The 14248-nt window shown below is 33.6% G+C and overlaps 1 protein-coding gene across 5 annotated transcripts in view; it reads left to right on the top strand.

The window, feature by feature from the left end:
* The window catches only part of pum (pumilio), a 190843-nt gene that overhangs the window by 16701 nt on the left and 159894 nt on the right, over nt 1–14248 (top strand). For all 5 annotated transcript variants that reach the window (XM_070287517.1, XM_041774579.2, XM_070287518.1 and 2 more), the window contains 5 exons: nt 4565–4809; nt 5606–5732; nt 5798–5916; nt 10612–10897; nt 10976–11062. In XM_070287517.1, the coding sequence (XP_070143618.1) occupies nt 4565–4809; nt 5606–5732; nt 5798–5916; nt 10612–10897; nt 10976–11062 (864 nt within the window). The remainder of the gene's footprint in view (nt 1–4564; nt 4810–5605; nt 5733–5797; nt 5917–10611; nt 10898–10975; nt 11063–14248) is intronic.

Here is a 14248-nt window from a genome sequence, read left to right as displayed (position 1 = left end):
CTTAGCTCACTTCAAGTACAATTTTCTTGATGCAATTATCCCCTTAAATCCCATGTTGCCACGCCCAATTTGGCATATACATAAGTATTTCTATAGATATATATGCATAGTACACTGTCTCCTTTTCCTTACGTGTGTGTGCCGCCTGTGTTTAGCTTTATTTTTATTAGTTTATTTTCGTTTGGCTTTCCGTATGACACGCGAAAGGTCTTTGCACTTGACAACAACAGCAGCGAAAGGTGGAAGCGAAAAAAATGTAAACCGAAAGAGGAACACAAAGTGTTCTCTCGCCTCCCAACAACTCCACCAACCTTCTCAACAAATTTTGCCTTGATTTCGTTAAACAATTTAATCTTGATGTTTGACTCAAGACTTTTCGCACATCTTTTTGAGGCACTCATTTTTTTTTTTCTCACACACTTTTATATTTATTTTCGGTGTGTGTTACACACACAAAAATTCAAAGTCAACAACTTGACGTGCTCAAAATTAAATGTTGTTAATGTTTTCATACTCTGGCTTAAAAGGTATATTAATTTCAAGGCTGGATTTGCAATGCACCGTAATTTTTTATATTTTTTATTGGTCTCTCATGTTTTTTTTATTTATTTCCAGATATAAATATTTGGTAAATTTAATACTAGATGGAAAATGTAGCCTATTAAATCATGGCTCGTTATGTATCGGCCTGTCTCATTTGATTTATAAACGTGTCAAGTGCATAATTTGTGGGTATTTCATTTGTTAGATTTTCTATTTGCCTTTTTTTTTCATTATTCCGAAATGCTTTTTTGGATATTCTAAGAGTTTGTTATGTTTTTATCACAAGTACGTTTCAGCATGACTTATGGGTTGTCCAAATTTGATCAAATAAATTAAAATGATTTTGGGTTTTGTGAATGAAACCCTGCTCTCAAGGCCAGTCATAATTGTACTATTAAAAATGAAAATACAAAATTTAGGATATAATTTTTAATTGAGTGAAAAACTGGTTTTAGATTGTGTGTGTGAGAGCTACTTGGTTATTATTAGATTATTCACTTGACGTTGGACATTATTGCTGTTGAAGAACTGGTTCATTATGGGGCAATTAGTTTAATGAAGTAGCTTAAATATTATGTGTAGCTTTATATTTTTTAAACAAACTTTTTAGTTGAGTTTGTATTATGTATATTTAATACTTCAAAGGCCGGAAACATTTTCCAACTATTAAAAAAGTTTGCTTTTGAGAAGCCAATCAATTTCAGAAAGGAATAACTTCAAAGGAATTTGATTCACTAATTAAAACAGGCTTTAAAGTTTGTGTGCTCATAAAATATGTTGTGGTATTTCGTTTTCTAAAGTTGGTTTACTGGAAAATTTAAGGAATTCAAGTGTGTTATTATGACTTAAATACATATAAATATCTAAATATAATGATATTCATTAAATGTAGTTCAGTTTCACGAAATTCCTGAGCCACTAACAGCCCAAGTCGCTTTCAATCAAAGCAAAAACAAGCATTATTTACATAACCCACCTAAGGCGCCTAAAGAACAACAATAAATTTGAATACAATCGGAAAGAAGCAAAATCAAATCCCAAATGTAGAATGTAATTTAGATTTTTTTTTCCGGCTTCTGACTGGTTTTTGCTATTTATGCCATGTTTTTCTGTTCTTTTCGTTTTTATTTATTTTTTCTTCACGAGCCTATAGGCAAACCTGCCACCCCCTTTGCCACCCTCTTTTCTCCACCTTATTCTTATTCTCTTTTTTAGTATCTCTCTCTTTCTCTCTTTCTTTGGTAAATTGAAGGTTTTTGATATTGAAGAATTATCTAAAATGTATGCTATATTAAGTAAAATGTTATCAAGTCTTATTAATTTATTTAACTATATGTATTTCGGTTGTCTAAGACTAAATATCTTAAATCGATAGATTATAAAATATTAGGTATTTATTATTTGATACCTTCAGACACAGCAACAAGAATTTTATAATCGCTTTAGTTATGTTAACAAGAGTTTATAAAATATTTATAAATTATAATAATATTAATGCTAATTTTTTTTTAGTTTCTTTTTTTTTTTTAGCGAATAAACCCTGTATTTTTCTTTTTATGCGTTCTTCCATTTGGCATTCTAAGTTTTTCTTTGCTCTTTTTTTGGTGTTGTTTTCTAGCTTTTTCTTCTTCTTGCTAATCGCTGATTCTCCTTTGTAGGCATTTTCGTTTGGTTCTCTTTGTCTTGCTCTCTTTTTCTCTCACGCATGTTTTTTTTTTTCTTCTTATTAACAAAGAGGAGGCCGGTTTCTGTTGTCTGTCTCTCCCTGTTTTTCCCATTACACCCCACTTTTCCCTTTCCTCCCTTTTTTCGCTCAGCTGTCGTCTTTGTATCTGTGTGCGTGCGGCGTGTATCTGTGTGGGCATGTGTTTGTATCTGCGTTTTGTGTTTTTGTATCTTCACAGTCAAGGACAAGTTAATGAACGATTTTCTGTTTTGTGTAGAATTTCCTATTTGCGGGGGTGAAGGGTCGGGTGGGGGGTAAACATGTTTTCCTCTCGACTCGATATAATTATGTACATTATTCTCAACTGAAGAGCTTTTCATTCTTGTGGTTTCCTCCTTATTGACAAATTGGGTGAAAAACAAATGTACACATTGTTTTTAACAATATTTAATAAAAAATGATCAATAAGACATTAAATATGTATATATTTTTTTTATTTTTAATAGTTTCGATAACAGAATTTAACTATATAATTTATTTTTATTATATTTCTTATTCTCTATTTATCTTTTTCTTTAAGAACTTTATATAAATAAATAGAAATAATGGCATACAACAAAAATCAACATTCCAATATTTTCCCTTAATCCGCTTTGCTCATTAACAAATTGCCTATTGTTGTTGACTTTTCCGGTTTGTGATTTTGTTTTATTTTTTATGCTTGGCGCCGCGGTTTTTTTGGCACCTCTTTGCCTTCCTTTTCTTGAGCTTATTTATTAAATGCGGTTTAATTAATTTATTTGATTTATTTTTACCCGCAGTATGAATGAATTTTGCTCATTTTCTTGCATTTTGCCTAGAAAGAGAGAGACTGTGACCCATATTAAATAAAATAAATTGCGTCAGCAGTTCGTTGCCTTTATATATTGTACATAATTTTTTTTGTTGTATTGTTTTTCTTGCTTTTTATCACTGCTGTTGTGGAGGCTTGGGTAATCTTTTTGTATCTTTTGTGTCTGTCTGTAGATCCGAATTCGCACTTTTCTGCCTGAAGCTTCTTTTCTTCTGCTCTGTCAAGTTTTGTCTCACTCTGAGCGTTACTTCACGCTCTCTTTTATTGTTTAATATTAGCTTGCTTTATTTACAATTTGTCAGTTTCGTTATGCTAAATGTTTGTTAAAAGATAGTTGGTATTTGGAAATCTTTGCCAGGAAGATCATTGAAAATATAGGAGACTGTAAAAATTGTTCAGAGATCGAGTGGAAAGTGAAGATTTTAAGAAGCTCACTTTATTCGGAGGAGATTTTAAAGACATTAGTGTTTTGCGATCTTAACTTAATATTTTATAAATATTATTAAACTCAAAAGAAGATAATCTTGGTTCTTAAAATAAATAAATAGAATAAATTTGTTGAATCTAGTTTTCTTAGATGACTAGAAAATTGATTTCTGAAAGTATTTTACAAAGCAAAACCTTTTATGTGATATTTTTAAAAATACATTTTTGATATAATAATAGCATTGATTTTCTCGCGTTTTTCTTCTGTGAATATTTAATATACAAACTTGGATGTATGCTAAATTAAGGCCTTTTTTCCTGTTCAGCAAAGTTTTCCTTTGCCTTGGTGACTTGCGCTGTTATTAATGCAGAAGTCGCAGCCAAGGCGAGCTTTTCATTTTCCCAGCCAGCAAACACTGCTCAGCCCCACCTACCTCCCTCCGCGGGGCAATCCCAGTTGATAAGCGCTTAAATATTTAAACTGTGTATGTCAGGATGTCGGGAAGTTGCCAGATGTGTGGGTGACCAAAGGGGAAGTTGGTGGGGATTATTGTGTCGCATTATGACGCAAGGAATTGCCTTTGGGAATGGTTAAAAGCCAGAAAAAAAAAGAAGAGAAAACGAAATGGAAGGAATGTGAGCGAAAGAGAGCGACAGGCGGGAAAAGTTAATTAACAATTTGTTTGCAACGCTTCGTTGACATTTAATGTCGCTGGTATTGTTGTCAATGAGATGATGATGATGTGATTTCCTTGATATTTGCTCTGCTCCTCCATCAGTTGCCAATGGGAATTTATTCGAGAACCCCATTTGGTAGCCTATAATATGTATTTTTTAAGTGCATTTAAAGTAATTTTTCAACCCATCCCCAGACATTTCCATAAAATGTCCTCCAAAAATGAACCTTTGCTTAAAAAGATGACTCAAAATGTCAGTTAAATGGGCAGGAATTAAAGAGAATGATAAACGCTTTCTTGCTAAGCTGTCCAAGGGGATTAGGAAGACAATTTATAATAACATTAGTGAACATTACAAACAAAATTATAATTTCTAAATGTTTTCCTTTCGCTTTTCAGATCACAACATCCACTGCCAAGAAGCTGTGGGAGAAGTCCGATGGCAAGGGCGTCACCTCGGGCACTTCCGGTGGTCCCCTCAACCCGTTGCAGATTCCTGGCATTGGGGATCCCTCGTCGGTATGGAAGGATCACACCTGGTCCACCCAGGGCGAAAATATCCTGGCCCCGCCTCCATCGAGAGCCTATGCCGCCCATGGTGGTGCCTCCGATACTTCAAACAGCGGAAATGCGGGCATTTTGAGGTGAGAATTCTGACACAATAATTATTAGCAAATGCAATCAATCGAGCGTGAAATATAGATCAGAAAATTAATTTCGATTTCATTAGAATATATATTTGTGAATGGAGGGGAGGAGAATGTATAGTAAAGCGTGATTTAAAAGCAGTGATAATAATAATATAATGAGCTGTTACTTAATATTAGGCTAGAAGTAATAATAATAATATTTTTGTTTATTTATTAAAAAATCAAGAAATTATTTCAAACCTATAAATGGGCTAAACAAACTCATTAATTTACTAAAAAAAGTGCGAGGTTTTTTATTAACAATTTAAAGTGACTGTAAAATGTAAAGTATATTGCTTTTAGTCAGCAGTTTAATATATATTTGCAAATTTTAATGACTTTTTGCCTGGTAAACTAATTGATTGATTGATTTATAACTATAATGATCTATAATCTTTCGTGAGAAATATGACATAATTCTTCGAGAAAATATATATTTTATTTAATTTACTCAGCACTTTGATTTAAACTCCGTTTTTAGTAGGATTAAAAAGAAAGTAGATGAAATATAGTACAAATTATATAAAATATAAAAAGGATATACATGAAGTACATTAAAAATGTTATATATTTATAATATTTAAACACTCATAAATAAATTTTAAAATAAAGAAAGCTTAGAAAATATTGCAATTCGGTCTAAAATTGTTTTTTAACTAAGAAAATAAAAACTAGAAACAAGAATTGATTGCTTTAATATTAACTAATTCAATAAATGTTATTTTAAATACTAATAATATTATACTTACAGTCCCCGCGATTCCCAATGTGCTAAGATGGTGGAATACGTTTTGGGTGGTTCGCCCACCAACAAGGAGAGCCCTCTTTCCGGTTTAGAGCCGCGTCTGCGTAATCTCAAATTTGATGACAACGATAAGGTGAGTTGCCCCCCCAAATACTACAGAGATCATGAAATAAATTATATAAATTTTCACATTTACAGTCACACGATGACAAGGAAAAGGCCAACTCTCCGTTCGACACAAACGGTTTGAAGAAGGACGATCAGGTCACAAACACTAATGGTGTTGTCAATGGCATTGACGATGACAAGGGCTTTAAGTGAGTATAGACGACACAACTTTCAATCCATCCACCACAGACTCCGACTAATGCCCAGACTAGACAACGAACTCAGCAGACTCTGGTTGGTTTTGAAAACTGGTTTCCTCAGTCCTCTGTTTGTTGGGTAATTCTTTGCTTCTTCGGTTCTCTTTTGACCGCAGAATGTTTTCATGTTATGATTACTGAAACTGAAATTTTTCCAGTTCAAGGTTGGTTCTTTCTTTTTGCATAAACTTTCACTGGTTTGAGTGTTGTGTTAGGAAAGGAAACGAAAGAAAAGAAAAGAAAGGTGAGGAGTTTTTCCAGTTTCAAGCTGTGATCGTGACTGGCAAATGGCTTAGAAAAAATGATAGACATGTCTAGACATTATTTCTTAGATTTTTGAAGGTTATTCAACAGGGATTACTGGTAGATTTAAAACAAGAAATCATTTTTAATTTACTTGTTAATTATTAAAAACAATTTTTAAAAGTTGATCAATTTATAGAGTCTAGACATAATTTATTTAAATGCAAACCTTGAATATATGTATATTTATTTTTGCTTAAATGTTGACCCACAAACAATTATTTCAGTTTTTTATTCACTCGGTTTTAACCCATATTTCTTATATTTCAATTGCAATTGTCATATCTTTATATATACAACGACGAGTTTGTATTGGCATAAAGCCGCCAAGTGATTGTTGTGTCTGCCCACAGTTTTTGTATTTCCATTTACATTTTTTATTATTATGTTTTAATTGTTATTTATGGCGATGGGGAAAGCTTTTTTCTTCTTCGTTGACGTTGAGGCCCACCTGCGTTTTTACGTATTTTGACGCAACGACACTTTTTTTTTGAGTGAGTTAAATTGGAATTTGTATAGTTATGTTGAAAGATGTATGTAATGTAATGTATGTTTGATTTAATGACAATTTTTATTGGCCTAAAACAAGTTGGCAAGTAATTGGGAATAGGGTTTTCAGGTAATTAAGTCAATTAACTTGGAAAACTTCCACTGAAATCTCTCTAGAGTTTTAATACTTGGAAATACTACTTCCTATTAGATTTAGAATATATTAAAATATTTAAGAAAGTCTTTCAAAATAGCATATACATTTTTTTTGTAAAACAATTAACATTTCTTTTGTTTAAATCAAAGGGCATTATTGATTTCTAGTTACACAATTTGTGAACGACTTCCTTTTGTAACGACTTCTTTTTGTAAAGTAACCAGCTTTAGGCCTACAAAGAAAAGAAACCAGTCTGGGGTTTCTCTCTCTGTCTCACCATCTCTCTCTCTGAGTGTTTCTCTCATTCTCTGGCTTGTGGCTGCCGGCTGTCTCTTGGCTTTGTTGTTGGTATTGTTGCTTCTGCTGACGCTGTTTTGCAATTTCATTGCCGGTTGGCCCAAACATGTTTCAATGCCAAACGTAATAACTGTTATGATGTAAGTGGCAGCGGCCACAAGAAAAGCCAGAGAGCAGAAGAAGCCACGAAAAATCACCTGCTACAAAATATTGGCTATAAGAAATCGAAATCGAAGTATCAGACGATGCATGTGTTACGGTTTCAATTTAATTATAATTAGTTTCGCTACTTTGGATATACGAACAGCGATTAGTTAACAGCTAAGGGAAAGCAAAAAAATAATTAAGCTGTTAATTTGAAGGATAAAAGTATAAAAAAATGAAGACATATTCGTTTAGTTTATCTCTTGATATAAATAAGAATAAAAAAGTATAGAAAACTTATTATTTTTGGTTAATTGTTTAATTTTTTGGAAATTTCTACAGTATTTGTAGTTAAAAAATTATTTTAATTTTTAAATTTATAATAAATAAATAAAAAATAAATTTAAAAAAATTAAAACCCAATTAATTTTTGAAATTCTTGATTTTCAAGATAAAATAAATCATTAAAATATAGCTTAAAACATTACAAAACTCTAGCAGAATCAACTTAAATTTAGATCACTTGATTGAATTTCCAATTAAGGCCTGAAAAGTGGAAAAATCCTGAAAGATAATCACTCAGAGGAACAATGGGAGAGAAAAAAACCCCGCCAGCGAAACGTTTTGTATCATTTATTTTGTAAACATTTTCGATTAGTTTTCGTGTGATATTGCATTACAACGTGGGCTTTAGCTGGAGGTTTCTTTTTTTGTGTTATTTGGCTTTATTTTTTGTTGTTTTGCTGTTTTATTTTTTGTGCTGTACGTTTTGTTTGAAATTGAAGTTGCGAAAACATTGAGAAGCGAAAAGCGAGCTGCTAAAAATAATTTGAGGCAGGCAAAAGTGGACAGTCGAGTGACTGAGTCACACACCGCTACACTTCGCCACCTGTCCGCCAGCCAGGTGACCCAGACAGACAGGTGGTAGGTAACCCATTAACACGGCCACGCCCCTTTAACCCACATATAAGCCCAACGCTGACCTTTTTGGCTGCCTCATTTCTCCGCGCGCACTTTCTTTTCCTTCTTTACACAGAAAGTGAAAATGCTTTTTTTTCGGGGGCAACGTAAGAAGAGGAGCAAGCATGAGGCCAGTGGGATTATATAATCTTTTATTATTGCTTTTGGCCTAGGTCAGACCAGACATGACTCTCAGAATGGAAAGTTGCCAATGAAAACCTGACCTTAGACAAAAATAAACAGAGCATGTGGAAAACTAGAGGGAAAGTGAGAGTGAAAATTAGTTTGTTAGAATAAATATAAAGTGATTTTAGGAATTTTATTAGAATTTCATTTTTTGGGTGAAAGATTTTCTTTAAGTTTCAACATTTTCCCCAAAAGATTTTTCACAGAAATAATAGCATTTTCTTATTTTGGATCACGTAGGAATTAGTTTCCATTTAAAATATTAACTCTTTGATCACGTTTTCCTTTAAATTACGTGATTGCAAGTTTGTAATTTTAAATTGCTATCTCTGGGGAAAGTCCTTTCCAACTTTGTTCAATTAAAAGGAAAATGTAAAAAGGTAGTTGTCATTTTAAACTTTTCTTGTATAGTTATTTAAGTTGAAACAGTGATTAAAATGCTTTTTTGTTATGGTTTATCTTTACTTTTCTTTATGTTTGTGAACAGTTAGTACTTATTTCGCCAAGTTATGCCTGGCTGAGCTCACGATTGAGATTATTATTCACTTGCCGCCAGTTGGTTTAGTAATCACTGGTAGAACTCTGAAAAGCAGCTAAGCTTGGCTCTCAGGTATGACTAATACAGGTAGTCGTCAGTCATTGGATTTCCTTTGTTTTTTAAGCTTTTGCCAAAAATAACCATAAATCAAGATTCCTCTACTAAAGCGAGATAAACGCTTGAAAAATATAGTTGGAATTTAATTTGTTCAATTTTTAATTTCCTATGGTTATTATTATTTTTTTTAATAATCAGGAAGAACTTAATTATTGTTAACTAATTAATGAGATTAAATAATATTTATAAATATTAATAAATTAAAAAGATTTTAATTTTTAAATTGTTAGAAAAATTATTTTTTAAAACCTAAAACACTCTTTAGTGAAACAATACTTTAAATAAACAATTTTTGATAGTTTTTACTTACATAAACATTTAATCTGTAATTAAATTTGCTAAAAATGATTTAATATAAATTATTCTTTAGTGATTTCCCAACCTTAAAGTTTTACAGCCACTGACGTGACATTATTAATCATTTGTTCTGCCACTGCAGCTGCGCTTTTTATCCATTTTCCTGTTTTGTATTGTTATTAACGCGATGTGAATGACCCGACAATGAAATTATAGCTGGCAATTATACACACAAACACACACAAAGTCCATGCAGCAAAAAACTGACGCTAGAAAGAAGGAAAAAAGCAGCAACAAAGTGTAAAGTAAAGGCAAAGTAATCTAAAAAAAAAAAAGGAAAAATAAAAAAAAAACCCATCCCAACAGTTGCAGAGTCATTGCTGCTGGGCCTGCAGTGGGTTAATAGTAATGAATGAATGGCAGATGCTTAGCTGCTGTGCCGGGGAGATAAATGCATTAATTAATTTGTATACGCAGCGTGACTAACTGCGGCAAACATATCCAGTTTTGATTTTATTTGCATTTTAAGCGCCGCTCGTTAATTTTTGTTTATTTATGAACTTTGTTCAGCTGCTGTGCTGACGTCATAATTGGGACATACAAAAAAAAATCAAACAAGTTTGCTGCTTCAGTCTTTTGTTTGCCCCTGCTTTTCAGTTACTTTCAAACTGTTTTGTGTATTTATCTCTACGAATTTGTTGATAAATTGTTAGCCATAAATAACCAAAGAGCTGTGATTTATTGCCTAGATAATTTGTTGGGTAAATAATTGTTTTTTATTTTATTTTTTCAAACAGTTTTAAAGCAATTGTGCTTGTGCAAGGGGAACTAAACAGTTTCCCACTTTTAGTTCACATATTCGGTTGAGTGTCTTGGCTAGGAAAGTGGTTTTGGTCTCTGCTAAGTGCTAGCTTACAGTGCATTCTAAACTGGTGTAAACTGTTAAACCGCTGTTATTATAACAGCGTAATTTTATTACAGGCTGTTAGGATTTTAGGATGCCTAGTTCATGTCAAACTGTACTTGTGAAACTGTTAAGTCTTCAATGATTACAAAACTAGGATTTTATTTAAATGGAATTTGAAAATATTTAAAAAGTGTAAAATAATCAATTTAAATAAAATAATTCTAATTATTTAATTTTTTAACATTTTTCCAGTCGTACCCCTGGCTCTCGTCAACCCTCACCTGCCGAGGAAACACTGCCTCGTCCCCCCAACTTGCTATTCCCCCTGCCACCGCCCTTCAACCACATGCTGATGGACCATGGTCAAGGCATGGGCGGCGGCTTGGGTGGAGTTGTGGGCTCTGGCAATGGGGTTGGCGGAGGCGGAGGTGGTGGCGGCGGTGCATATGCGGCTCACCAACAAATGGCCGCACAGATGAGTCAGTTGCAGCCGCCGATGATGAACGGCGTGGGCGGCGGTATGCCAATGGCAGCTCAGGTAAGATTTAGAATTCATTTTCAATTAATTAATTGATTTGAAATTATTTAATAATTAATTTCCAATCCTTTGCCACAGTCTCCGATGTTGAATCACCAGGCAGCTGGACCCAATCATATGGAATCTCCCGGAAATCTATTGCAGCAGCAAAATTTTGATGTTCAGGTGAGTTTTGAGTTGTCTTTCTCGAAAAAGAGTTTGCTGTTTGGTCGGTTGGTTCCTTGTCCCCAGAGTGACATTCTCATTGTGGTTGCAGCAGCCGAGAATTTGGGTCATGTGTTGTGGGGTTGCACCAACACAATGTGTTGTGCCTGTGTGTGTGACTGTTGGCGCAACAGAAGCTGGCTAATTTTGCACATCCGCCGGATGCTGCTACTGCTGCTGCTGTTGATGCTGTGTCCCCTGGTAGCCATTTCCGGCAGCCAGGCGCATTCTCTAGCTCCCAGAGCTGCACTCTACTCTATGTATCCTTTCTCCCCATTCCATTGCATGCAATTTATTTCGAAACAAAACGGAAATCGGATTTATTAGCCACAAAATTGCTTTTAAGCTTGTGTGCTCTGTTGAACCAGTGGCTTTCAAACCAAACCATTGGTTAGGCTCGCTTTCCAGTCGCATTTCTGTGGTTACAGTGAAACATGGATAAAAGGGAAGGTGTAGAAAATTTTAAAAATATTTTTCAATGTTTTTAAGATAGGTTTTTTACGTTAAAAAAATGTTTAAAAATGTTTTCATATACAAAAATGTATAGTAAATTATATCATAAATATTTTTAAACTCATTCTTCACTGTACTTGCAGTCAGTATCATTTCTTTCTGTCAACTTGGGCTTTATATCTGGCAAAGAACAACAGCAACACGCAGCCTTTTTCCCTTCGCTTGCCAAATTGAAAATCAATATGCGTTGTTGCAGTTTGCCGATGCTGTATATAGGGATATATATACCTTGTTCCCTTTTTCCCCTACGATTTCCCTGTGGCCTTCGACTGTTTGGCCGCAAAGCAAATTGACATTTCCACACTTTAGTCGCCAATCTGCACTTCCGCTTTTTATCGTTGGCTCCACACACACACACACACACATCCACTGCCACATCCTGCAGGCATTTTTGTATCGCTTTTTGTCTTCACTTTTCTTTCCGCCCAAAAGTGGGGGCAAACTTTATCGTAGCTCTTTGTTTGTATTTTAAGTGAGAGAGCTGGCTGGAAAGTATGCTGCACAAAATTGCATCAAAGTGAAAAAGCCAGAGCACACATGCACTGGCAGAAAATGTTGTTAAAAAGCAACAACAAGAACTATATGCTATATCGCTTCTGATCGTTTGGCAAAAGTAGCCGCGGAATGACATTATGGTGGAAAAAAGTGTAGAAGCTGTTGGCAACCTGTGGTAATAGGTGAAAGTTTATTGCGCTTCCTGTTTTATTTTGCACAAAGTTTTTGCATAAGCAGATTTTAAACGCATTATTAACTATATTTAATGCGTTTAAAATCTGCTTATGCAAAAACTTTGTGCAAAATAAAACAGGAAGCGCAATAAACTTTCACCTATTACCACATGTTATATGTAAAGTGTATTGATATTATTATGGGGAATTTTAAGGGGTTAGGAATGGGTTAAGTGCCATTATATCAAGCTAGACCTTGGAAGAAATTATTAATTAGAATTTAAAATATTTAAAAAATAATATAAATATATATTGTTACTTATCAAGTTTACAAAAAGCTGACTTTTTCGATAGTTATAACTTCCTTTACCCTTAATTTACCCTCTTGATAGTGCTATTTTTAATGGAAAACAAAAAATAAACATAATTCAACATTAAAATTCCATAATATATGTGCTATAATAGTAATAATAATTATTATGCACTCATATTCCCAGTGAGAGATAAAGCGACTCTCAACACTCGCCTGCCCATAAATAAACCAAAAGGAAGGACAAAGAAGGCACGGAGTTACCCACAGATATGCATTTATTGGTTTCATGAGAAGGCACTGCCAATATGTTTCCCCGATAATGGATAATGCAAGCCAGGCACTCGTGCACTTTTCCTACCCACTTTTCTCTCTGATTTTCCACTCACACAGTGGATTTCGTGCATATTTCTTATTAAATTGGCGTTGATATTAACACCGAAAAAAAAGAAGAAGCAAAGAAAAGGATTCTTGACGAATTGCATGCAAAGTAACAAAAGAAAAAGAAGGGATATCTTGTAGGGTTTTTTTTTTTTGAGTTTATTTCTGGGTTTTTTTTTTCTGAATATTAAGAGGGCGGCATTATGGCACCGCATACAATGCAACCGATTTTTGACAATGGTTATATGCAATAAATATGAAGACGAACGACTTGCTGCCTTTGTTCGTTGTGGAAGGAGAAAACGGGTAACAAAAAAGGTCACAGAAGATTGATAGGAAATAAAGGAAAATGTGATGATCTGTCGGAAAAAGATATGACCAAGGTATATGTAGAGTCGAAGGAATTTCTTACTAAATCTCTCAGAGATTATTTTTAGATAATCATGGAAATATAAGGGCTTCTTTTGATATATTTAAGTTTAAAATTTATTGATTTAAAATCAAGAAAATTCTCTGCTTACTTTAGCAAAGATTTTATTACGAAAAACTGCAACTAAAAACCATAAAGAAACTAGAATTACCCACATATGGCATACTATATAAACCCCCTTTAGAGTGTCAGCATGTGGAAGACAAATGGATGGATTGCCATTCAAATGGCAAAGAAATCATTATTTATGTGCTTCAGCCAAAGAGAGGGTAAAGCATGAAGGAAAATTCACCACAAAACCAAAGTGTATAGAACAGGAAAATGGGTGGTAAAACTGCTTGGCAAATCGTTGCAAATTAATGCAAACTGTTGCCAAGAAACCATCAATATAAATTTCAATGTGACCAATAACATATTTGCGAAAACTAGCCACGAGCAAATGAAGAAACATTATGGCGAGACTGGAAGCAATTAAATGGAGGAAATATAAGCTAAGATATAGAGAAATAAAAAGTTAAAGATAGTTTAGCAGATTGAATATTGAGTTAAAGATTTAAAAAACTATTTTTAAGAGATATTTAGGGTGAACTTTAATTTTTAGCATCTGCATTATGGCTTTTATATAACTTATTAATGACTTTTAATACTATTTCTACTTATTTTTCTTTGAAAAAAAAAATACAAAACTAATTACGTTTGACTTGGGAAAAGTTTTTCTTTTGTTACAAATACTTATTTTTTTGTTTTGGCCAACACTTTTGGCCGGCTGTCTGTCGCAGACATGCTTCAATGCCTGCCTTTGTGTGTTAATCAGTCAGTTGGTGAGGCTTTTGTTGTCTTCAGCG

Source organism: Drosophila kikkawai, chromosome 3R (assembly GCF_030179895.1).
Source record: "Drosophila kikkawai strain 14028-0561.14 chromosome 3R, DkikHiC1v2, whole genome shotgun sequence".
Lineage (NCBI taxonomy): Eukaryota > Metazoa > Arthropoda > Insecta > Diptera > Drosophilidae > Drosophila > Drosophila kikkawai.
Note: the sequence above shows the minus strand (reverse complement) of the source record. Positions and strands in the feature narration are given on the sequence as shown.